The sequence below is a fragment of the Eretmochelys imbricata genome, chromosome 4, assembly GCF_965152235.1.
Source record: "Eretmochelys imbricata isolate rEreImb1 chromosome 4, rEreImb1.hap1, whole genome shotgun sequence".
NCBI classification, from domain to species: Eukaryota; Metazoa; Chordata; order Testudines; family Cheloniidae; genus Eretmochelys; species Eretmochelys imbricata.
This window is the reverse complement of record NC_135575.1, coordinates 120,967,372-120,994,247: the sequence shown is the minus strand read 5'-3', so window position 1 is coordinate 120,994,247 and position 26,876 is coordinate 120,967,372. Positions and strand designations below refer to the sequence as shown.

At 41.6% G+C, this 26,876-nt stretch overlaps 2 protein-coding genes across 2 annotated transcripts in view; one reads left to right on the top strand and one right to left on the bottom strand.

Annotated features, from left to right (window-relative positions):
- The window catches only part of MAN2B2 (mannosidase alpha class 2B member 2), a 52,749-nt gene extending 34,821 nt beyond the window's left edge, over positions 1-17,928 (bottom strand). Inside the window, exons 1-5 of the mRNA XM_077815876.1 lie at positions 17,761-17,928; positions 12,127-12,273; positions 3,340-3,445; positions 1,502-1,674; positions 320-435 (exon numbers count right to left, since the gene is read on the bottom strand). Of these exons, the coding sequence (XP_077672002.1) occupies positions 320-435; positions 1,502-1,674; positions 3,340-3,445; positions 12,127-12,273; positions 17,761-17,928 (710 nt within the window). The remainder of the gene's footprint in view (positions 1-319; positions 436-1,501; positions 1,675-3,339; positions 3,446-12,126; positions 12,274-17,760) is intronic.
- Positions 17,929-22,954: 5,026 nt separating this feature from the next.
- The window catches only part of PPP2R2C (protein phosphatase 2 regulatory subunit Bgamma), a 282,079-nt gene continuing 278,157 nt past the window's right edge, over positions 22,955-26,876 (top strand). Inside the window, exons 1-2 of the mRNA XM_077814650.1 lie at positions 22,955-23,294; positions 23,552-23,632. Coding sequence (XP_077670776.1) covers positions 22,955-23,294; positions 23,552-23,632 — 421 coding nt within the window. The remainder of the gene's footprint in view (positions 23,295-23,551; positions 23,633-26,876) is intronic.

The window sequence follows — 26,876 nt, the reverse complement described above, 5'->3', positions numbered from 1 at the left end:
CAGCAGCCAGTCAGTCATTCTATACTTTGCCTAAAATTCTAAGGGCTCATCTTCACGTGCAGCACTGCACCTGTGCCACTGTAGTGCTTAAGTGAAGACGCTTCTCCTGTCAGTGTAGTTAATTCACTTCCCCGAAAGAAGCTCTCCTGTCGACATAGTGAAGGGTTAGGTCAGTACAACTACATTGCTCAGGGGTATAGATTTTTCACACCCCCGAGCAACATAGTTATACCAGTATAGGTCTGTAGTGTAGACCTGGCCTAAGATTTGATATTACTGAAGTGACCAATATTTCTGCAGGGTTTGGAAGCATTCAAACCTGTTTGAAAAGGGTATTTGCGATGGGGTGCAGTAGCTGTACTGATCCATAACGTGAGTGAAGATCTCATGGTTTTCAGATAAAGAGGGAGAGCCCCTCCATACAAACTGAAGCTTCTAAAAAAAACAAAAAGAAATACTGCAGAAAAAGAAATCACCATAAGAAACCAAACCTGCAGATAACAGAATATCATGATTAATAACACCTTGGGACTCAATTTTGAACTCCTTTACATGAACACAACTCCCACTGGCTTCAATGGAAGCTGTGTACATGTAACAGATTTGGGCTAGCAGGGTCCAATCCATCTCCCCTGTAGTCAAGGAGAGTCTTCCATTGAGGAGGCACAAGGGGTAAAATCCTGGCCTATTGAAGTCAATGGGCATTTTGCCATTACCTTCAGTGAAGCCAGGATTTCACCCAAGGTTCATATAATCTCTGCCTAACGCCCAGCTTATTGGGCGAGATTCTTCCTTCATTACACATGTACAACCCCTTATCTTCACTGGGGTTCATCATGTACAGCTGAGGGTAGACTATGGGCCATCATAATAAACAACAGATTTGGTATGCCTGGGAGATTTTGCTCAAGAACAGAATTGGAACAGATGGGTTTAATTCTGAGAGATATCTACTCACTTCCCACTCATATTTTGTCACAACTTTTGTCCATAATAACTATCCAACAGTTTTACAAGCATAAAAAATTTCATTGGGTTTAAAAAAAAATCTTTGTATCAGTATTCACTTAAATACAGAATCTAAAAAAAGGGAGCAAAAGAAAGATTTCTTGACTTGAAGCTTGAATTGCCATCTATGTTAACAGCATTATCTTACTTGCTATGTATTTAAAACCATTGTTCCAATCTCAAGGAGACTGTTCTCCTATGACTTGCCCTATTGCCCACTATTTATTGTGTATGTTTTTAAGATTAGAATAAATTCCTTTGTCTTTGACAAGAGGTCATGACGAAGTTATCAACAGAGCAGAATCTGACAAATATTGTTTCACAAACATGTCACAAACAGTGCATTTTCTTCACATGAGAAAAATCTATACTTTTGTCTTGCTAAGCTCGGAGACATGCTTCTCTTGAAGTCAGAGTTTACATACATCAAGAAAAAGCTGCAAAAGGGAGCTTGCATGCCAAACATTGGTTCCATTCTCTTGTGTAGTTTTACCTTGGTTTTCTGCATGTCATCCTTCAGATCATAGTCAATGCGAGAGATAAGGTGGGCATTAAATCCAGCCAGAGCATAAAGAGTAGGTGTAGTAGCAGAAGCTCCAAAGGGATCTACATGCCAAGAAAATCGAGGCCTCATCCCAAAGGTTTCATACAAAAATCCATGACCCTCTGTAAAGCAAAATTTGTTTTTACTAGTAACACATTTGTTCATCTTACAAGTTGCATCGGCATATGGTACTACAGTGAAGATTTATTTTTATTTTCAAACACATCTGAAGGTTTGAGGAATTTAACAAAGCCAAAGAATTCACAGCAGCAAGGTGCACATTGGTGATATTTGCTTTGCTATCCCAAGTATAACTGCAGTAAAGAGTTAATGAAAAGAAATTATGACTAGATATAGACCAGGGAGACAAGTGGTGTGAGCCAGATTAAATTTAGGTTAAATCTCATATTGATGTCCAAATCAAGATGACAAGCTGAGTTTGGGGTAGACTCTGCTGAAATTATGCAAGCTGTTCTCATGAAATTTCAGCCACAGATCAGTAAGAAAATAAATCACATCTGGTTTTGGATCCACATTAAATGTCTCCCTCTATCCCCCAACACAAATAAAAATACCCAAATTATTTCCATTGGAATTAAATTAATTTTAAAAACCCATAGTCATTTCTATTAGTTTTAGGTTTAGTACTTTCCTTTCCATTTATTAAAACATAAAAGCTAAATTATGGGCTAAATTCAAACTGAGTACAACCCTTTAAACGGAGTACAAAAATAGCCAAGAAGTGAGTATAAAAAAAGAGTACAGTGCTTGGGACCTTCAGTGCTATAGAAATGCAAAATTGTCATTTTATAGTTTCCAAGTTTGGAAATGCTTTTAGAAATATTTGAAGATATAATCATTTCTGTTTTATTGTGGATAGAATCTTATTCTGGGCCTTCAGATCATGGCTAATTTAATTATGAAATTTAGGGACACTATTTTTTTATTTCATCTCTCCCAAGCCTTATGATTCTTACCATGTAAACAGTATTAGTAAAGGCTTGCATTTTCATTCTCTGACTGAAACACATTTCAGAGTGTAGCCTGTTTTCTCTTTAACAGGTGTTACCGAAGGGAATAGTGTATATAGTGTGAACAAGGTTGTTGTGATCCAATTAACTATACAGACAGGAGAGCATTTGGAACACAGGCTCCAAGAGCCTAAGCACTACCTAATTCCAAGACGAACTCAGCAGACAGTAACACAGGAATGCATGTGTGAGTCAGGTTTAGTCACATGGACAAAGACTGAACACACAACACTGAGGATCTGGGAGGGGAACATGTGATGCTAATCTTTTTTAGAAATCAAAATCTGTTAGTTTCATTTGCTCCCGTTAAATTAGCTACCAAATCTGCATTTCCCTTTAAAAAAAAATTATATGCATTCACCTATGCACAGAATAAAATATGGATTTTAGAAACTTTTTAACCCCGCCCCCCCAAAAAGAAGTGGTGACTGAATATCTAGCACATCTTTATCTCAAGGCTGTTCTTGGGAACCAAGGACTGTGTAATCAGTAAAACAGCCCCTAAGAGAGTATATAATGGTGAGCAATTAAATTACAAGCCAATTTACAATGATTTTCCTGTATACTGCAGTTTGTTGGTTGGAGTTTTTTGTATTTTTTTTGAGCAAACAACTGTATGGTAAGTTTGCACTATACAGTAGATATTCATTTTCACAGACACTTAAGTCAGTTCTTAAAGATCTAGGAAATAAAAATGAATTCAGAAAAAAACAAACAAACAATGAAAACTAAGAGTTAAACACCAAAGAAACATGCCTGTTAACTGTAAAATTTGGTCATCAATATGTGTCACAGCTTCATCATGCATCACCTGACCTCCAATTATGAATTCTAGTCGCCCTTCTTGAAGTAACTGATGTACCTACGATACAGAATATACAGAAGGCAAATGATAACACCATTACAATTTCAATCTTTACCACTAAGGCTATAAATACAGTCCAGGCCTTAACATGTTATCTAAGTGTGACATTTGTCAAATGTGGATCTACCTTGCAACCAGAGCGTACAGGGTGGTGGGGATATAAATAGAGAATTAAAATTGTTTCAGATCATCTTGGATAACAACCATTAATGGACCTATCCCTCCATGAACTTACCTAATTCTTTTCTGAACCCAGTTATACCTTTGGCCTTCACAGCATCCCCAAGTAATGAGTTCCACAGATTGACTGTGCATTGTGTGAAGAAATACTTCCTTATGTTTGTTTTAAACTTGTTGCCTACTAATTTCATTGGATGACTCCTAGTTCTTGTGTTATGTGAAAGGGTAAACAACACTTCCTTATTAACTTTCTTCACACTATTTATGATTTTATAGACCTCTATCGTATCCTCTCATAGTCGTCTCTTTTCTAAGATGAACAGTGCCAGTCGTTCTAATCACTTTTCAAATGGAAGCTGTTCCATACCCCTAATCATTTTTGTAGTGCTTCTCTGTACCCTTTCCAATTCTCTCATATCTTCTTTGATCTGGGGCAACCTGAACTGCATGCACTATTCAAGGTGTGGGTGTACCATAGATTTGTAATGGCATTGTAGTGACATTGTAATATTTTCTGTCTGATTATCTATCCCTTTCCGAATGTTTTCTAACATTTTGTTCGTTTTTTTGGCTGCCGCTGAACATTAAGGGGATGTTTTCAGAGAACTATCGAAAAGACCCAAAGATCTCTTTCTTGAATGACAACAGCTAATTCAGACCTTATCATTTTGTATTAATAGTTGGGATTACATTTTCCATTGTGCATTACTTTGCAGTTATCAACACTGAATTTCATCTGTCATTTTGTTGCCCAGGCACCCAATTTTGTGAGAACTCTTTGTAATTCTTCTCAGGCTACTTTGGACTTAACTATCTTGGGTAATTTTGTATTATCTGCAAACTTTATCACCTGTTTACCCCTTTTTCCAGATTATGAATATGTTGAACAGCATTGGTCCCAGTACAGATCCCTGGGGGACATCACAATGTACTTCTCTCCACTGTGAAAACTGAACATTTAGTCCTACCCTTTGTTTCCTATCTTTTAACCAGTTACTGATCCATGAGAGGACCTTCCCTTTGATCCCATGACTGCTTACTGGATCCCCTGGCCTGCATGCTTGTTGACCCCCTCAGAGAATTCTAATAGATTGGTGAGGCATGATTTTCATTTACAGAAGCTGTACTGATTCTTCCCCAATATATCATGTTTATCTATGCTACTGCTAGCTCTTCCTCTGCTGCCACTTGTGGGAGCATTCTGTGGTCAGGCATCCTGACCCTGGAGGCTTCTGCCCAGAGTCCTGTACTTGACTTGCTGGGAATGTGGCTTGCATGTTCTACAGATGAAAGCCAGGCTAGAGGAACTACCCAGTGCGAGAGGTGTTTGTTGGTGGAGACCCTCGGAAGCAGGTAAGACAGCTGCAGGGGGAGGTGGCTAATCAGTGTAGCATCTGGGAGCACGAAGACTTCATCAACAGGACGCATAGGGAGACACCTGGGATGTGGGATGCTAGCCAACTACAGAGGGACCAGAGGAGAAAGGACAAGCGGCCGCTCCGTGGGGAGGAGACTGGCTACTGGCAACCTAGGGCAGCAGACAGTGCTCCAGCCCTACCAGCCAGGTCCTGCATCCATTGATGTCAAAAAACAGTATGCTGTACAGGGATCAGAGGGAGAGGAGCTGACCCCAATGGCTGAGGAGGAATCACCTTCCTCCACGGCTAGGAGACTCACGACCACCAAATCTAATAGGAGGAGATGTGTGTGTGGGGGTGGTGGTGGTTGTGGTTGGGCCTCCTGTCTGAGGGGGACAGAGACATCCATCTGCCGACCTGACACCATGTCCTGAAGGCGTGCTGCCTGGCTGGAGCCCACCTCTGAGACATTACGGAAAGGTTGCTGAGGCTCCTCTGTCCCTGTGACTACTACCCTATGCTTCTCATCCCTGGGGGCACTAATGATACTGCCAGGTATGATCCTAAGCAGATCAGCAGTGAATACATGGCTTTGGGAGCAAGGGTGAAGGAATCAGGGGCGCAGGTGGTATTCTTGTCCATTCTTCTGGTTGAGTGTAAGAGCCCAGACAGGGACACACACATTCTGGAGATGAATGCATGGCTGCAGAGATGGTGTTGATAGGAAGGCTTTGGTTTCCTCGATCATAGGAAGCTGTTCCAGGAAGCAGGACTGCTGGGAAGAGATGGGGTCCATATGACCCAGAAGGGAAAGGACATCTTTGGATATTGACTCACCAACCTACGGAGGAGGGCTTTAAACTAGGTTCAAAGAAGGCAAGTGTCAAAACCCACCGATAGATATAAAAAGGGTGATCTTAACAAAGGTCTATGTGTTGGGTGGTGGGGAATAAAAAATTACAATAGGGTCATAGGAGCAAAGAAGAGAAAAAGTGGGCGAGTCCACTCAACATCTTAGAGGTCTGTACACAAATTCAAGGAGTATAGGCAGGAAGAAACATGTTAATTATGACATAACTGGCATCACTGAGATCTGGTGGGATAAACAGCTTGCTCAGGAAGGACATGCAGGGAAAAAAGGAAGTTAGGGTTGCATTATATATCAAGAATATTTACACTTGTTCTGAGGTCCAGAAGGAGGTGAGAGGCAGACCAGATGAAAGTCACTGGGTGAAGATAAAAGTGGAAAAAAAAGGGGTGAAGTCATGGTACGGGTCTAATACAGATCACCAGATGAGAAGGAGGAGGTGGTTGAGGCATTTCTAGAACAAATAACAGAAATATCCAAAACACAAGACTTGGTACTAATGGGGAACTTTAACCACCTAGACAAAAGTAATATGGCAAAACACAAAATGCCCAATAATTTCTTGGAATGTATTGGGGATAACTTCTTGTTTCAGAAGGTGGAGGAAGTAATGAAAGGAGACAGCCATTTTAGACTTGATGCTGACTAATAGGGAGGTACTGGTTGTGAATCTGAAAGTTGAAGGCAATTTGGTGAAACTGACCATGAAATAATAGATTTCCTTAGAAAGGAAGGAGCGCTACAGAATGAGGACAATGGACTTCAAAAAAGCTGACTAACAAATTCAGAGAACGGGTAGGTAAGGTCCCATGGGAAGAAAATGTAAAGAGAAAAAGGTATTCAGGAAAGCTGGCAGTTTCTCAAGGAGACAATATTAAAGGCGCAACAGCAAACTATCCCTATATGAAGGAAAGATAGGAAGAGTAGTAAGAGGCCAATATGGCTCCATCTGGAGCTCTTTAATGACCTGACAACCAAAAAAGAATTCTACAAAAAGTGGAAACGTGGACTAATTGCTAAGGAGAAGTACAAAAGAGTAGCACAAGCATATAGGGACAAAATCAGAGAAGTTAAGGCACAAAATGAGCTATACCTCCCAAGGGACATAAAAGTCAATTAAGAAGAGGTTCTATACATTAAGAGCAAGAAAAAGTTGAAGGCAAGTGTAGGTTACTTAGTGGGGGGGAAGAAGAGCCAATAACCGATGACATAGAGAAGGCTGAGGTGAGTAATGCCTATTTTGCTTCATTCTTCACTAAAAAGTTAAATTGTGACCAGATACCCAACATAATTAATACTAACAACAAGGATGAATGAACATAAGCCAAAATAGGGAAAAAACTGGTTAAAGAATATTCAGATAACTTAAATATGTTCAAGTCAGAAGGGCCCAATGAAATTCATCCAAAGATACTTAAGGTAGCTGGGGCAATCTTAGTACTGTTAGTGATTATTTTCCACAACTCATGCAGGATGAGTGAGATGCCAGAGGACTGGAGAAGGACAAACATAGTACCTATCTTTAAAAAGGGAACAAGGAGGATCCTGGGGAATTATAGACCTGGCTTAACTTCACCACTGGGAAAGATACTAAAACAAATTATTCAACAATCAGTTTGTAAACACAATAGGATTATAAGGAACAGCATGGATTTGTCAAGAATAATGACAAACAAACCTAATTTTCTTCCTTGGAGAGGTCCTTGGATGGGAGCAAGCAATAGATATGACATATCTTGATTTTAATGAGGCTTTTGACACTGTCCCACATAACACTCTCAGAAGCAAACTAGGGAAATAAGTATGCTTATAAAATATGTAGATGACTCCAAGCTCAGAAGGATTGCAAGCACATTGGAGGACAGAATGAGATTTCACAATGAGTTGACAAATTGGAGAATAGGTCTGAAATCAGCAAGATAAAATTTAATAAAGAGAAGTGCAAAGTACTATACTTAGGAAGGACAAATCAAAAGTACAACTACAAAATAGGGAATAACTGGCTAGGTGATAGTACTGCTGATAAGGATATGGGGGTTAGAGTGGATCACAAACTGTATATGAGTCAACAATGTGATGCAGTTGTGGAAAAAGTTAATATATTTCTGGGGTGTATTAACAGGAATGTTGTATGTAAGACAAGGGAGGTAATTGTCCTGCTCTACTCAGCACTGAGGAGTTCTCAGCTGGAATACTGTATCCAATGTTGAGCACCACTCTTTAGGAAAAGTGCGGACAAAGTGGAGAGAGTCTAGAAGAAAGCAACAGAAGTAGTAAAAGGCTGAGAAAACCTGACTTATGAGGAAAGGTTAAAAAAACCTGGGCACGTTTAGACTTCAGAAAAATGACTGGGAGAGGACCTCATAATAGTCTTCAAATATGTTAAGGGCTGTTATAAATAGGACAGTGATCAATTATTCTCCATGACCACTGAAGATAGGACAAGACATGATCAGCTTAATTTGTAGCAAGGGAGATTTGGGTTACATACCAGGAAAAAACTAACTATAAGGATAGTTAGGCAGTGGAACAGGTTTTCAAGAGAAGTTGTGGAATCCCCATGATTGGAGGTTTTAAAGAACCAGTTAGACAAACACCTGTCAGGGATGATCTTGGTATACTTGATCCTGCCATCCCACAGGGGAATGGACTAAATGACCTTTCAAGGCCCCTTCCAACCCTACCCTTCTATGATTCTAACTCAGTTTTTGCATACTTTCCAACTTTTTGCTGCTTTTATTGAAGTGTCAGATATCAGCTTTGTCATGAAGATAAAAATAATAATGCAACATTGTTGAATCTTAATCCATGTTCCCTTTTGTTTCCTACACAATTACTATTCATCCTTTCTATAGCCCTGTAGATTTATATTCCCAAAGTACCACACAGATCTGATACAATTTTCATAGGAGAGTAATTGGGTTTTTTTGGGTTTTTTAAAGATCTGACATACATATGGAGTTATTCCACGTGTAGCAGTTTTGGATATCTTATCAGAAACAGAGGTGTTCCCTAATCTTTTTTCTCAAAATTCTAGTTTAAAAGTATATTTTAACACCTGCCCCAGAAAAATACATGTAAAAAGAATTCTATTGCTACTGGAAATTGGAAGCATCTGCCCCTTTAGTGAACCACAACTTGATTACAAATTTTAGCAAATGTGTGAGCTATGGAAAAAACCTGATAATAATCCAGTTCCATTCTACCAAAGGTAAGGCCATAAGGCTGTTGTTATCTGCTTTTTTAGTAGTTTTCTGAAACATTACATTAGCTTTGAAGTCTCAAGTATTATCAAACACTGTCTGTCTGAACATATATTCTGCTATCAATTAATTTTAAAAATCTGGCATGTAGTATTCCAGTTCCATAGCCATGATGCTACTTTCCCCAGGATCTTTGAGTGAATGCCCCATCACTGTTCAGATATGACGCCAGATTGTCGATTTTGGTTATAATCATCCCTTCATTCATGATGTTGGAAAGTGTTTTAGGGCTGGATCATTCACAAATTAGTTCCAGCTGAATGTGGGAAACCAGATAACCGATATCTGGCGTAGGCACAGAACTACCTCCTGATCTGCATGAAAAGCTTCTGAAGCTATTACTGCTCTTCTGGAGGGCATGTCCTGGAGAGAAACTTTTGACCCAGACTTCTGGGCTTGGAAGCCTTTTTTATTTAAGTTTTGTGGAACTACTTAGAGGTTGAAAATATTTTTTAAAATGTTATTAAGTTAGACGACAGACACTTCTCCCCCCACACCAAACCTGGGGACAAAGCCTGTACTGCCGAACATTTTTTTCCTTGGGGGGGGGGGGAGGGGGGGAGGGCGGGAGGGGAGAAGACAGAAGCAAGGAGGGAAAGCTTTGAGTCCAGTTCTAAATCCAACATATACTTCTGAGCAATTTGGTTCACCTACTCCCCTTTGCTTATCTCCAGTTACAACCAGGCAAGAGTTGTTTTCTTCATCCCAAATGATTGCTGCATACTGGCCAGGATCAGTCACAAGGAGGTGGCCCCATGTCTCCCTCACCCCCACACTATAATGCACAGACTCAAACCTTGGAAGTATAGGCATGGTTCAGGTGTGAATGTGTAGTGTGGAAATTTGCACACAATGTGAGTTAAGAGAGTCTGTCTCTGAGTCCAATTGCTGTGGTACACATCATCCCATGTGCTCCTCCTTCCACACTGCAGGATCAGCTCCAATTATCTTGCTTTTATATATGTGTGTATATATATAAAAATTACACTCCAGTCAGAAGCAAATATTTCACAAATGGCTGGAGCTAGATTAATACTTTATATCATTTGAAAGTTGGGATTTAAGCCTTCAAATAATATAACTCTATTATTGTAGTAATTTTATAGTTATAGTAGCCACTAATGTTAGAATTCAAGTGAAAAAAGCAGGCCAGTAATTGGACTGATGTGATTTCAAAGCCCAATACCTGGCAACTTGATAGTGTTAATAACAAACGTTATAATCACTGGAAAGTTAGTATCATAGCTCTCCAATGGTATATAATTAATTTAGTTTTAATAATATCTGTAACACTTGAAGATTAAAACTACATTTGTTTCTAACTGTGATGGCTATAAGATAACCAATCACAAAACTATCACTGCGTTTTTTAAACCAGCAGTACATTTTTTGGCACTGCTCTAAAAGTGAATCAAGCACATTCTGGGCTTTGGACCAGGATGATTTTGTATTGAAATGGACTGGAAAATAGAATGAGAATATAAGGCTATTAAAAAGCAGCAGCTGTTCTGAGAAGCGAGGACACGACGTTTAATATTTCTACTGATTTTGCACTATGGAGATCAGAACTTGTAAATGGAAGCTTTTCTTACTGCTTGGTTCTGAAAATGCAGAGAGAGAAGCACAATTTCAGCTTCCCTGAAGGTATTGCACATGAATATTAAAAAGAGAAGCCTTTTCCTTGCAGTGTAGGTTAAAGGGACAACATAAACAATTTTAACTAGAAGTTCAAAACATTTTCAAACACTACACATGGAGGAGTACCCAGGCCAGTTTTTGTGGATTTGCAGTAACATTTTCTGATTTAGAAACAATTCTCTCTTTTCTGTTGAGGTGCAAAAGACCCACACAAACAACAGGAGAAGCAAAGAGAAGCTAACTGACTAAAACAATTAAACTGACTATCTACAGAATGCTGTCAAATGCACAAGACAAACTATTTTTTTCTACAATCTTTCTATTATAGAAATCTTAGGTGCAAATGGACAGAATAGTAGGTAAAAAAAAAAATTCAGACAAAAGGTGTAATTTTAAATTGACAATGTCCCTCAATTAAAATAAACAAAACTGAGATCCCCCCCCCCCCAGACAATGGATCATATTCTACTGTTACATGGAACTTCACAATGAAACAAAGGGGGATCTCTGGCATATGTGGAATATATGGCATAATACAGTCCTTTGTTATCTTTGCAGCTCACCCAGTTTTCTGATGCCAGACTTAAACTTGGATCACATATATCGCAGCACAATGTGTTGCCACTAGCCTAGCCACCCAAACTTTGAGACCAAATAACTGAACTAAAATCATAGTCACTGAGATATAAGAAACATGGAACCTCCACAATGCCAACACTACAGAATCACTTTTCTGAGTAGAACCACACTTTAAAGATCAACAGAGACGAGTCATTGTTCACAAACACAAGAAGTACACAAATGTATCATTGCTGATCCTTACATTTTCTTGTTACTACAGCAACAGCAATAGCAATAAGTGTGTAATGCCAGAGTAAAAAGATAAGCGATTTTTCATTGCTATTGATGTTTTGGCTGCAGTTCAGAAATGTCAAATAATTAACAGATATTAATCCAGTATCTTCTAATACAGTTCGGCTCCCCTAGCACAATCTGACCCTAAAACTAGTGCATCCTGCCCTAAAAAAATCACTCTGAAGAAATAAGTTCTTATGATACTTCCTCTCTCTGTTGCTAACAAAGCAGGGGAAAGGGGTCGTGGCTGAGATGCTCCTCAATCACCCTGATTCCCAGTTGTGGCTGCACCCTCTTGGAGCTGTTAGCAGCTCGTGTAAATTAGAGAAGCCCTCCGAGAAAGGGATCAGAGTTGCACATAGTGTCGGCAGGATCAGGGCAGTAGCATGGTCAGTTTTCAGCTGCCTTATGCCCCCCCGCCCCGGAACCCCACCCCTGCCCTCTGCAGTGTACGTACTTAGACAAGAGCAGAGGGTCTGACTCTCAGCGTTAAAACAGTAACTATAGTTGCATTACCTGCTGTTTATATATATCCGTGGCTGTGGTGTCCCACCAGAGGCGAAAGAATTCCTGCTCCACAGCAATAAATTTGCGTTGCTTTTCTTTCACTAGTTCTTCTACAACAGAAGTATAAACGTTGGCTGCATAGGCATGCATGCTTTCCTGCAAGGCAATTGAAAAAAAGATAATGTTGCACTTTTTAAAAGACATATTTCATGCCTATTGAATTAATCTGCCTGTTTAAAATACATTTGGCTATGCCAGCTAGAAGGCAATGTTGGTCCAGTGGTTAGAATGCTCATTTGGGATTTGGAAGATCTGAATTCAATTTTCTGCTCTGTCATAAAGCTTCCCATGTGACCTTGGGTAAGTTAGTCTGAGGGCATGTCTACACAGCACCAGCAAAGCCCACTATAGGGGCATGATTTAGCGAGCAACACGCTAGAACGCTTTACAATTACCATATATAGAGCCTACTGGCGCGCTCTAAAAGGTACCTAGTTCGCTTTGATGTAGATCCATCTCAAACAGGATGGCGTTAACATGAGTTAGGTCTCTTTAGAGTGTGGCCAGCAGGATCTTTATGGGGCAGTAAGAGTGCAACATGTTAGAATGCTCTACAAATCACACCCCTCTAGCGTTCTTTGCCGGTGCCATGTAGAAAATCTCTTTGTTTCTCTCTGCTTCAGATCCCCATCTGTCAAATGGGGATAATAGTGCTCACCCTGTATGTCTGTTGACTCTCATCTTATACGTAGATTGTAAGTTTTTCAGGGCAGGAACCATTTTTTACTGTGTGTCTGTACAGCAGAGGTGGGAAAACTATGGCCCACGGGCCACATCTGGCCCACGGGACTGTCCTGCCCAGCTGCTGAGCTCCCGGCAGGGGAGGCTAGCTCCCGGCAGGGGAGGCTAGCCCCCGGCCCCTCTCCTGTCCACCCTCCCCACAGCCTCAGTTCACCACACCCCCAGCGCTCTGGCCTGCTGCTCCTGCCAGGCAGCGCAGCGATGTGGCTGGCTCCAGCCAGACAGCACGGCTGCCACTCCTGCCACTCCGAGGAGCATGGTAAGAGGGCAGAGTTTGGGGCAGGGGGGTTGGATAAGGGGCAGAGGGTCCTGGGGGGCAGTCAGGGACCAGGGGGTGTTGGATGGGGCGGAGGTTCTGGGGGCAGGGCAATCACAGGACAGGGAGGTTGGATAGGTGTGGGAGTCCCGGGGGGCCTGTCAGGGGGCAGAGGTATGGATAGGTGTTGGGGCAGTCAGGGGACAGGGAGCAGGGGGAGTTATAGGGGATGGGGTCCCGGGGGCGGTTAGAGGCGGGGTTCCTGGGAGGGGCCGGTCAGGGGTCAAGAAGCAGGGGGGGTTGGATGGGTCGGGAGTTCTGTGGGGGGGGGCAGTCAGGGGGCGGGAAGTGGGAGGGGGCCCAGGCTATTTGGGGAGGCTCCGCTTTCCCTACCTGGCCCTCCATACAGCTGTGCAACTCCGATGTGGACCTCGCGCCAAAAAGTTTCCCCACCTCTGCCTTAATGCTACACACACATACATATGCCTTACCCACATGCTCATATTAACCTTTCTTCATATCAGTGTGCATTTACTAAATAAGGAGCCAAGATTTGCTGTCCTTATTCAAGCAAAATTCTCACTGAAATCAAAGAGAATTTTGTGTGAATAAGGACTGCAGGATTGGATCCAAATAAGAAGCCTACACTCCAATAAAAATGCATATTTTCATTAGAGATCTATTGTAATATTTTAACAATTAACTGAATAAAGGAAACATATCTGACCGTAGAAAAGGCGGCCCAAAACATTTTTTAGCACTTGCCTAAATAATTACTTGTTCATATGGTGATTTTTGAGAGTTCTCAACTTTTTACAAAGATTATGAATGGATGTTTTAATACCAGTTTACACAGATGAAATTCTAACTATACTAATATTCCTTAAAAAAACCCCTACTACCTAAATTTTAAAAGCTGAACAATGATCATTTCTAAAGAGGCTGTCACAGCCAGCGTTCTTACCTGCAAAATGCTTTGTTGGCTAAGAGACTATATGAGATGTTTAAGAACTTTAGGATCTAAGAGAATGTCTAGGATTGTCTTAATAATAAAAATCGGCCAAAGTAATCTTGGATTTAACAAAGATCTTGCCAGGGTGAAACCAGAAGCTAATCTACAACTTGATCCTGTTTCAGAGTAGCAGCCGTGTTAGTCTGTATTCGCAAAAAGAAGAGGAGTACTAGTGGCACCTTAGAAACTAACCAATTTATTTGAGCATAAGCTTTCGTGAGCTACAGCTCACTTCATCGGATGCATTCAATGGAAAATACAGTGAGGAGATTTATATACACACACAGAACATGAAAAAATGGGTGTTATCAATGCACATTGTAAGGAGAGTGATCACTTAAGATGAGCTATTACCAGCAGGAGAGAGGAGAGGGGGTGGGGGAGAAAACTTTTTGTAGTGATAATCAAAGGTGGGCCATTGCCAGCAGTTAACAGGAAAGTCTGAGGAGTGGTGGAGGGTGGGGGGAAATAAACGTGGGGAAATAGTTTTACTTTGTGTAATGACCCATCCTCTCCCAGTCTCTATTCAAGCCTAAGTTAATTGTATCCAGTTTGCAAATTAATTTCAATTCAGCAGTCTCTCGTTGGAGTCTGTTTTTGAAGTCTTTTTGTTGTAATATTGCAACCTTTAGGTCTGTAATCGAGTGACCAGAGAGATTGAAGTGGTTTATGAATGTTATAATTCTTGACATCTGATTTGTGTCCATTTATTCTTTTACGTAGTGACTGTCCAGTTTGAGCAACGTACATGGCAGAGGGGCATTGCTGGCACATGATGGCATATATCACATTGGTAGATGTGCAGGTGAACGAGCCTCTGATAGTGTGGTTGATGGTGATTAGTGTGATAGTGTGGTTGATGGTGATTAGGCCCTATGATGGTGTCCCCTGAATAGATATGTGGACACAGTTGGCAAATACACAGAATTTAGGACATCAGTGTCCTACAGAGACTTACGTTTAGGTTTCACTTTATTAGAGAAGCACTTGAAAGGATCTACAGATATTCTTGGTGGTTTTTGACCAAAGGAATCATTGATGCGCATGATTTAATAATAGAGGAGCTGAAGCCTCAAGCAATTTTGTCTTCTTAGAAATTGATATTTAAAGTTTCATTTCTTTTGGAGGAATCGTCACCCATTGACAGATCCAAAATACAAAGTGCTTCTGTGTTCTTCCATGCAGTTACTGGGTATGAGTTGTGATACTAAGGGAATAATTCAGTAACCCTGTTTAAAAAATAAAATAAAAGAACAGCAATGATTCCCGGTCATACTATCAGAAGAAAAGCTCCCAGAAAAAATTCTGATCCTTTGCCTATCTAGTATGTAAAGTGTCGGAAACATCATCCATATAACTAAAGGGATCTCTACAACTAACTGAGATAGTATTTAGAAACGAAGACATGAAAGCTATTAAGGAACTGTTTGATTTTGCTTAGTATCTCACTTATTTAGCTGAAACTATTTTGTTAACATCCTTCTACAATGCTAGGCTCCAACACCTCCTCAATCAAAATGTTAATTTTTTTGTTTTAAAATGTCTCTTTCTAGTATGCTTCTCCCATCCCACTTATAACTCCTCTAAAAGAATCCTACAAGAATATTAAAATAATAATAATCACAATTTCTCAGCAGACTGACCCATCAACAACAATCCTAGCACATGGAATCATTGAATGATGAAAGTGTAGCTCCAGATATACTCCAGAAGTGCTTTCTTCTTCTTAAAAATTGCATCAGGAGTGTCTTCTCAAATAAACAAACAAACAAAATCAAAGAGACATGTACACACATTTCTAAATTAACCATGCCCTCTCCATAACTTTCCTGACTCAAATATAATGTGAATGATCAAAGTGAATCAATATGAGCAGGGATTCATTATGGTTTTTGCAGGTTACTTCTTGAACGTCTAGCTTGCAGGATGGAAAACCAACCAAACCCCAGAAAAAAAAAAACCAAAACAACCACCCCTGTAAACATTATTTAAATCCTTGGCTTCACTCTGTAGGCCCTGAAACCTAGGCTTTACCTAAGGCCCTTTGTTTTCAGTTTTTACAGATAAAAAAATAAATAAATCCAGGGTTTTACAAAAGCTATTATTCATTTTTTTTACCCATTTCACCCCAATTTTAGATCATGAAAATATGATTATGTTAAGAAAATCCAATACATTAAATATATGTTTTTATGTTAATAAATTAGTCTAAGTGTTTACGTGAAGCTATCTTAAACTAAGGCAATGTAGTGGAAGATTGTACACAACATGTACATATGTGTACATACTGGTAATGTACAGTTCATTACATAAATCACCGCTTTTACATTCAACTCTTCCTTTTCTCTGTTGCATTTTTTCTGTCCTCCCATCTCCCAATATTAACTCTGATTAACCCAAAAATGTTAATTTAGTCCACCTATTTTCACTCATTTTTAATTTCCTGGGAAATTTTAATTTAAATAAAATAAAAAATGAAAATGAAAATGAAGGGCCTTGACTATACCCATTGTGCAATAACTTCCAAATGCTGTCATCATTAGGGTGTGTCTACAGACAGAAGTTGCTCCATTTTAACTGAAGGTTACTGAATGGAGATACTACAGTCGTTTAAACCCGACTGAATGGGAAATGTGGCCTTCCCCAGCTTCCCCCCTGAGCCTTATCTACTCTAGAGTTCCCACTGTTGCTATCACTGCTGGAAGTGCACAACCACACTGCCATCATCTGGCTGGGCCTGGAGCATTTACCCAAAGCGTGCTCTTTCCCTATACAAATCTCAGTCTACACAAGACGGAACTATTGTTGAAGCATGTGAAGGCATAAGGGGAGAATACTGTATCTCAGCTAAACTTCTGTTACATGGTTTGTTTTGTTCTGCAGACAGGACCTTAGAGAATGTAGAGCAGTGGTTCTCAAACTTTTATTCTCACGACCCCTTTCACATAGCAAGCCTCTGAGTGCGCCCCCCGGCCCTTATAAATTAAAAACACTTTAAAATATATTTAACACCATTATAAATGCTGGAAGCAAAGGGGGGTTTGAGGTGGCGGCCGACAGCTTGTGACCCCCCATGTAATAACCTCATGAATCCCTGAGGGGTTCCAACCCCCCAGTTTGAGAACCCCTGAATAGAGTTATGCTAGGGCCTAATTCTATGTCCACTGAGCACCCCAAATGCTAACTGAGGAAAAGATCAGGCCTGTAGCTTACAGCAGTGGAGAAAAAAGCAGAAGCGAAAGCCTCCCATCTGAGCCAGTTACAGAACTGATCTGCCTCAGGGTCACTGCCCTGCGTTGGAAACTACTTTGCCACTGGTGGGGAAGGCCTGGGGAGAGGAAACACACCTCACATAAAATTAGTAAACGGATGGATGAGTGAATAAGCACACAGAGAGCCAGGACGGAAACCACACGGGGCTCATGCAAACACGGGGGCACCAACCGGCTGCCGATAGGAGACTTATCTGCGGGTGGTTGGTCTGACCCCCCTGGATTCCCGGCAGGCACTCCAGTACCTGCTGGGAGAAGCAGAAGAGGGGACCCAAAGCACAGACAATACTGGAGGGAGCTACCTGCACGGTGTAAACCCAGCCAACGTCCATGTGGCTGTGAGCGACCACAAAAGCCTTCAGCTCCCCCAGGCAAGCCGCCCGCGGGATCAGGCTGAGGAACGCCAGCAGGAGACACATTGTGCGCCCGCACCGCCGGTGCAACAACCAGCCGGGAACCGCTTGCAACATTGCTACAGCCCGACTTCCCCCCTTCACTTCCGCACCCACCCTGCGCCGCAGCCCTACGGCCAGCTGCACGAGGCCACATCCTCTGCTCCTCCCGCCCCCAACATGCCACCACGCCTCCTCCATGGTGCCGTGGTGGGGGGGGGGCTCGTAAAAGCAAACCACGCAGGGGCGAGAAGAGTCAGGAGCTGGGTGGGGATCACACCATTCAGAGCCGGACTATACCTACCCGCTCAGAAATATTAAGGAGATTTAAAAGAATGACACAGATTTTTACGTGTCTCCCCGAAACACAGCAAGAGACTTTACCACCAGAGAGAGAGATGCTGTTTAAAAAGTGCCTTAAAATTAAAGGAAGACAAGGCAGCGGCCTCCCTCCGAATGAGGAGGGTTTTGGCAAGTCTAGTAATATTTACGAGCAAGACAATGATGTCCCATATTTTGCATTGCGTGTACTTGTAGAGCACCCTCCCTATGCCCTGCACTGTGCAGACATGGAGTTTTGCAAGTATTAAACAATTTTCTAAATTGCAGCTCTGTGCAAGAAACTGCCCATCCAAAACTGCATGACTGAGTAGGTCTTATCATATATTGTTGGCAAACATGATATTAATTTTCAGAGACGCAAACATTCAGACAAACTTTCTTTAATAATCTCAAACAATTTAAAAACTTTTCTTTTAAAAAACCTTTTTTGTGAAATTTCTTTGTGAATGGGCTGATGGTTCAAAAATGTTAAAGGGCTCTAAAGTCCAGACTCCATGAAGACTTGAAATTTTCTACATTTCCAATCAAAATTAAGTTTTATTTTACACTATGGACCTGTTCCTTTTCCATTAAAAACAATACTAGTTTTATATAAGCAAGATCACATTCTATGATCCTAGGTTTGTGTTATGAATCACATAGGCAGAGTCCTGATTCTGTGTGGTGCCCCACCGACACCAAAGGGAAAGGTAGAGAACATCATCCAGAGATGCTGCATGGGAGTCACAGTATTATACCAGTAGTATACCAGTTTTAAAGAGGCAGTATTATACCAGTTTGGGGTGTGATATCATAAGCCCCTGATTAATCAATATACAGACAGAGCATTGAGGACCAAAATAATGCCCTATTTCTGATGAGGCTTCTGGTGATCAAAAAGCATAGGAGTGTTCCCGAGTATCCTGGTCAAATTCTGCTTTGGGCAAATTATGTCTACCTAAAATTCACCTTATAATTTCTGATGGACAAGGTAAAACATTTCAGATTGAATTCTGATCTCATTTATACCAATGCAAAACTGAAATAACAGTTGAAATTGGTGCTTATATACCAAAGTCATAGGTATGTTATATGTACCTGCAAAAAGAAAAGGAGTCCTTGTGGCACCTTAGAGACTAACCAATTTATTTGAGCATGAGCTTTCGTGAGCTACAGCTCACTTCTGAGCTGTAGCCCACAAAAGCTGATGCTCAAATAAATTGGTTAGTCGCTAAGGTGCCACAAGGACTCCTTTTCTTTTTGCAAATACAGACTAACACGGCTGTTACTCTGAAACCTGTCATTATATGTACCTGAGGTCTTGTTTACATACAGTTTGCACACCCATTTAACAAAACTGGATTAGAAACCGATTTGGTTACATCAGTGCTATCATATGTTAGCCAAGCCCACCACCAAGAGGCCACACTGCAGAGCTGCATGCACACCATATCCAGTGTATCCGTGTCCATGCTGGCACTGCAGTTATATGTGTTTCATGCTAGGATTTCTAGGTGTGTATCCTTAGTGCCTCACTACCTGGAGCAGCTCTAGGAATTGGTTTGTGGTATATTGTGGGAGAACTTGTCTATCTTTCCCAGACACCCGTAGGTCAAATGTTAATATAATGTAATATAATTACACGTTTTTTAATGAGTTTGGTTAAAATCCTTTCCTTGAGAAACTGAGATATGTGAACTATTCCAAGTAATTTGTGTTTATATAGCATGTTCTGCACCAAACAGTCCCAAAGTGCTTTCAGACTATACATATACACATATACCCACACAGAGAATTGCTCCAAAATAACAAAAGGCATGAATTAAAATTGAATTGTTATTTTTGTGGATGTTCATATGTAGATCAGCCTTAATCCAAGACATCTGTATGGACAGATTTACTCCACCACAACTGACATCAGGTTCTGTCCCTTCTTAAAAAAGAGAAAAAAAATTGTGCAGTGAAAAACCCCCGATGAAGAGCCAGTAAGTTATGTGTATACAGAGAGTTTGTAAAGTAGTTTGATGTCCTGAATGAAAAGCACCTATCAATGTTAGACAATTTTATTGAGTTACACAGAGTGAGACTAATTTCTGCCGCATATCTGCTTAAATCCACTTTCAGATAAGTTCTCTCAGAGTAGGGCCATTAATTTGCCAGCTAATGTGGTGGACTGTGAAATGACTTCTCCCAAAACACTATGAGAAAATAAAACTGCTGAAGTGCCAAGGTTGATTTTATTGGCTGGAATATTTTGCATGAAGTACAATCAGGATCCACAGGTATTTTGTGGATGGAGTCAATAGTACTGAAAGTAGTTGGATGAAGTTTAGGCTTGAAAAAGCTGCAAAAAAGTCCTCTCTCCTCTTAATCATCAACATATCTTTCTTCATTAACCTTTTCAGTTCCCAGAAAACAAGTGAATATCCAGCAAATGTGGCCGAGGGACATACACTGTCTAAATGCATTAATATTGCTGACTATATTTAAGAAGGCATTATGACCCTGGGTGATTTGGGTTAATGTCACAGGAGGGGTTAAACACAGACATTTTGATTTATTTCTAAAAGTAGCTGAGGATTTCTGGAAAATACATTGCTTTCAGATGAAACCTACTACACATATTTATTTCTGAATGGCTAAGTCCTTTCCCAACGTTTTCACAAGGGCCCAAATATTCCATTACCTTGTGTGGAACAGAAAAAGTGAGGAGAGAAATTTGACTGGAAGATAATTTGAGTGGGACAAGGGAATTAATTAAATTATGCAGTGGTCAGTGCAAGTGCACAAAAACCTCTACGTGCCAGAAGACCACATAGAAATGTGGATAGGACAATGGGCATGGCTAGCTGGGTGAGACTAAGCATGTCAAGCAGAAAATGTACAGAAGAAAATGTTTATTCCAAGCCACATAAACTGCTGCACAACTGGCAAAAACTGGAGGCGAACCCAGTGTGATTATGCCACAACCAGGCAAGATTGATACTTTTTTCTGTGGCTGGCCTTCAGTTCCCCAGTATGGGCTGGTAATATTCTCTCTGTACTATACGTTTGTGACTTTTATCATTTGCCCATGCAAGGAACACTGGTCTCACCATACTTCCATACAAAATGAGGGCCTCTGACATAAGGTCAACTAGAAAGGTGAGTACTTCAGCAAGATGCTGCTGCCAGCTGTACACTAAGAACTCAGAATCTTAGTACTAAATCATATGCCAAGAAAACCTCCTGGTGAACAGAACATTTTATGTACTTTTAATTTTTCCCCAGAAGTGTTTTTAGTGTATGTGTATGCAGGAATATAGAAATTTACAGTTTGTGGTTTACTGTAATCTGACAATGGTCTCAGTGTACAAAAACATTCCCATGCAACCAGCACGTGTGCATACATATATATGACAGTGACACATAACATAGAGAGGTCCCCATTATAACCTGACAATTACTGTGGTATTTGCGGCACTTACTCATCATATTTGCGGAATGGTCCAAGACTAGGAATACTTTGAATGCTGCAGTAAAGTCAATTCTACCTGCAAATGGTAATGGTCTTGTTTTTCATAGTGATCATACATCAGGCATTCATGAAGCCAGATATGGGCTTGACCTGAAATCCCACATCCCTTCTCCTTGATACTTAAGGGAGGCCCAGATTCAAATCTGAACCTCACAGCTCAGGATTTTCTCTATGAAAACTGACAAGGTGGGCAGGGTAATATCTTTTAATTGCAGGTTTCAGAGTAACAGCCGTGTTAGTCTGTATTCACAAAAAGAAAAGGAGTACTTGTGGCACCTTAGAGACTAACCAATTTATTAGAGCATAAGCTTTTGTGAGCTGTGAGATGTAGCTCATGAAAGCTTATGCTCTAATAAATTGGTTAGTCTCTAAGGTGCCACAAGTACTCCTTATCTTTTAATTGGATTAACTTCTTCTGATGGAAGGGACATGTTTTTGAGCTTCACAGATAGATCTCTTCCTCAAGTCTGGGGAAGGTAACCAGAGTGCCCAAGCTAAATACAAGGTGGGACAGTTTGCGAGCATCAGGGGTTCACATGTTGTAGGAGACCATTGAGAATGAAATGGGCAATTATCACCTCTGCAATCCTAGGACACAGGAAGGTAGCAGGCAGCAGGGTGTGAATGTAAGTTCCTAGGCTCCTCTTGTGCAGGTGTTGTGTGTCCATGAAAATTGCCTTGCCTACACTCATAGGCTGGAACTAGCGGTGCTACCGCACCCCCTGGCTTGAAGTGGTTCCCATCATATACAGGGTTTACCATCTGGTTCAATAGCTCTCACTATACAAATTGTTCCAGAACCCCTGTCTACACTAGAGTAATTTGATTTGACTGGTCACCAGTTAACTCTAGATAGGTGAGCTGTAGCTCAGGAAAGCTCATGCTCAAATAAATTGGTTAGTCTCTAAGGTGCCACAAGTACTCCTTTTCTTTTTGCAAATACAGACTAACACGGCTGTTACTCTGAAACCTTCTGCACCTGGTAGTCTGGATGCTTCTCAGACCCTCTCTAACGGGTCCTAGGGCAGATGTTTGTGGCGTGCCCAGAATAACATATTACTTGGCAACCAATTACATTCAGTTTAAAAAATCCCTCAGTGAGGCCATACCCAGAAACGGGCTTGAGGTAACTCAGGATGTTGGCTTCATGCCTAGGGCTGACCCCCGGCAGCCTGGTGGATGCGCCCCGCTCTGACACGCCCACGTCCACACACCTTGACACGGCCCCGCCTCCCCCCAGTACATTCCTGCAGCCCCCTGGCCAGCATGCAGCCTCCGCCCCCGGGTTCGGCCGCTCTGAGGTGCAGCCCCGTGCCCGGGCCAATCCCCCTTCCGGGCCCGGACTCCGCTCACACCTGTTGGGGCTGCTTTGCGGCCTCTCCGTGCCCAGTGCCGTGGGGAGGCTGCGCCGGCGCCACCGCCTTCTCCAGGAGCTCCGGGCGGAGCCTCTTCTGGGCGCCCCAAGTCAGCCTGCGCTGGCGGCAAGCACCACCCGCTCCGCCGGGAGAAGGAGGAGGCGCCCCGAGCGCTTGGCAGCGAGAGCAAAGCAAAGAGCAGTTCCGGGCGTCTCTCGGAGGGAGGGCAACACACATGTCCCAAAAGCAGGGTATTTAGAAACGTTCTCCCTTCCCCCAGGCACCTCTCAGCCATCTCTCCTCTTCCCCTCTCCCTCCTTCCTCCCCTCTCCTTGCTCTGCCCCACCTGCTCCCCTTTCTCTGTTCCCTCCCCCGCTTCACTCCTCTTTCCCTTTTCTTCTGGCCTCCTCCCCAGCCTTCCTCCCTCTTTCCTCTCCTCGGCCTGCTGTAGGGAGCACTAACGTGTGAGCTGCACAGTTATTGACTGTGGCTTTGCTTGTTTGACTAGTTGGCTGCCCCCCTGGGGAGGATGCAGTTGATTGGTGCCTGTATCAGCTCAATGGAACAGCACAGTTTGAGGTCTCCGAAGGTAAGCGATGCTTGAACAGATGATGTTTGGTCTCTGCAGAATCCATGCCTAAAACGACAGAGCTCTTTGGGCATGTGTATCCTATTTAACTGACTTAAACTCAGCCATGTCTAGATGAGGGGAACCCTGCTGTAATGATGGAGAAAGAGGCAACCGAAGAGCTGTGGACTGGTTTGGAAAGATGTGAAGTATACATTTCTGAATGTGTCACACACAGAGATGGAGAAATGTTACTGTTTTTTGTTAGCCGTGGGTGGATTCTAACATTTTGCATCGTTGGAATACATAGAGGCCTTGGAAAATGTTTCAACTCTTTTTTTGTTTTGTTAGGAAGCATCTGGTTTGGTAACTAAGGGCCCAGCTTGTCATCCTTTACTGACTGGATTAACCCTTGAAATCAATAGACTACTGATTTGAGTGAGGCCTTGCAATATCTCGTTGTAACATTTTAATTTTTCTTTTCAACACTGAAAGAGGAATGGGAGGTAATCTGGAATGTATTTGTTTATGGTATGAGTGACCAAATACAAAATAGCCTCCCTTTGTGTGTAAGAAGAAATAATTTTATTACATATGATTTTGAATATGCAACAATGTAAAAAAACCCAAAACAAATGTCAGCCTGCATGCTACAAAGTGTTTTTAAATATGCTACCAAGGAGTATGTTTCAGTGGTGGCATTGATTTTTCAGTGGAATGTGAATAATATGGAATAAGGGCCTTAACATGATGATTTGTGGCATGGATTTCTTAGGATTCTGCATTTGCTGTCTGTATGACCGATCAGGAGAGTTTTTGCCCTGTATTCTGCCATTTGGATTTGCAAAGTGGATATGCTTCCAGGTGGGATTTAGATTCAGCATTTTAGTAGTGAATAAAAAATTGGTAATGGCTGTGGGCTATGTGTACTTTTCTCTGCTAAACTTATACCACCATAGCTTAAGTTCCACGGTGTATTTTACAAGTTGGTTTTAGGTTTTTGTTTTTTCCTATCTCTTCTGCTAGAGGTTGGTTAATCAGAAGATGATGTTGTTCACAATATAGATACAGGTTTTTTGTGAACAGCTCAGCAGCCCAGATCTGATGAAAATATTTGGAGATGGAAATGGTTGCTGGGAGAGAATGTGAACATAAGAGTGGACATATTGGGTCAGACAAATGGTCCATCTAGTCCAGTATCTTGTTTTCTGACAGTGATCAGTGCAGATCATGCAGAGGGAAAGAACAGAACAGGACAATTACCAAGTGATCCATCCCCTGTCATCAAGTCCCAGCTTCTTCCAGTCAGAAGTTCAGGGACACTCAGAGCATGGGTTGCATCCCGACCATTTTCTCTAGTAGCAATTGATGGACCTATCCTCCATTAACTTATCTAATTCTTTTTTAAGCCCAGTGATACTTTTGGCAATCACAGTGTCCCTTGGCAATGAGTTCCACAATGACTGTGCATTGTCTAAAGAAGTACCCTACTTCCTTTTGTTTGTTTTTTTGTTTGCAGCCTATTAATTTCATTAGGTAACCCTAGTTCTTGGCTTATGGGATGGGATAAATAACACTTCCTTATTCATTTTCTCCACACCATTCATGATTTTATAGACCTCGATTATGTCCCCCCTTAGTTGTCTCTTTTCTAAGCTGAACAGTCCCAGTCTTTCTAATCACTTATTGTATGGAAGCTGTTCCATACTCCATAATAGTTTTTGTTGCCCTTCCATGTGCATTTTCCAATTTTAATGTATCTTTTTTTGAGATGGGGTGATCAGAACTGCATGCAGTATTGGATGTGTGTTGTGTACCATGGATTTATATAGAGGCATTAAGATATTTTTTGTCTTATTATCTATTTGTTTCCCTAATGATTTGGCCCCTACCAAATTCTCGGCCATGAAAAATGTGTCGCAGACCATAAAATCTGGTCTTTTGTGTGCTTTTACCCTATACTATACTATACAGATTTCATGGGGGAGACCAGTGTATCTCAAATTGGGGGTCCTGACGCTAAAGTGAGCTGCAGGGGGGTTGCAAGGTTATTTTAGGGGGGGGGTCACGGTATTGCCATTCTTTCTTCTGCACTGCCTTCAGAGCTGTGCAGCGGGGGAGTGGCATATGTTGGCTGGGCACTCAGCTCTGAAGGCAGCACCTTTCCAGCAGCAGCGCAGAAGTAAGGGTGGCAATGCCATACCATGCCAGCCTTACTTCTGCCCTGCTGCTGGCGGTGGCTCTGCCTTCAGTGCTGGGCTCCCGGCCAGCAGCCGCTGCTCTCCAGCTGCCCAGCTCTGAAAGTAGTGCCCCCTGCCAGCAGCGGCGCAGAAGTAAGGGTAGCTGTACCGCAACCCCTCCCGCAATAACCCTGCGACCCCCTCCACAACTCCTTTTTGGGTCAGGACCCCTAGAATCACAACCCTGTGATTAAACAGGTGAAATCATGAAATTTACTATTTTAAAAATCCTATGACCATGATATTGACCAAAATGGACCGGGAATTTGGTAGGGCCCTACTAATGATTCCTAACACTGTGAGATTTTTGACTGCCACTGCACACTGAGCAGATGTTTTCAGAGAACTGTCCACTATGACTCCAAGGTCTTTCCTGAGTGGTAACAGGTAATTTAGATCCCATCATTTTGTATATCCAGTTGGATTTTTTTTCCAATGTGCATGACTTTGCACTTACCAACACTGAATTTCATGAGCTATTTTGTCTTCCAGTCACCCAGTTTTGTGAGATCCCTTTATAACTCTTTGCAGTTAGTTAAATCCAAAGCTATCCTGAGTAATATAGTATCATCTGCAAATTTGGTTACCTTATTGTTTATTCCTTTTTCTAGATTATTAATGAATATGTTGAACAACACAGGTCCCAGAACAGATCCTTAGGGGATCCTACAGTTTACCCCTCTCCATTCTGAAAATGGACCATTTATTCTTATCTTTTGCTTCCTATCTTTTAACCAGTTACTGATCCATGAGAGGATCTTCCCTCTTCTTTCATGACTGCTTAGTTTTCTTAAGAGACTTTGATGTAGGAATTTGTCAAAGGCTTTCTGAAGATCCAAGTATTCTATATCAACTGGATCACCCTTGTCCACATGCTTGTTAACTCACTCAAATAATTCTAATTCACTGGTGAGGTATGATTTCCCTTTACAAAAGCTGTGTTAACTCTTCCCCAACGTATCATCATGTTAATCTGTGTGTCTACTGATTTGCCTGGTCCTGAAGTTAGGTTTATCCTGGCAGTT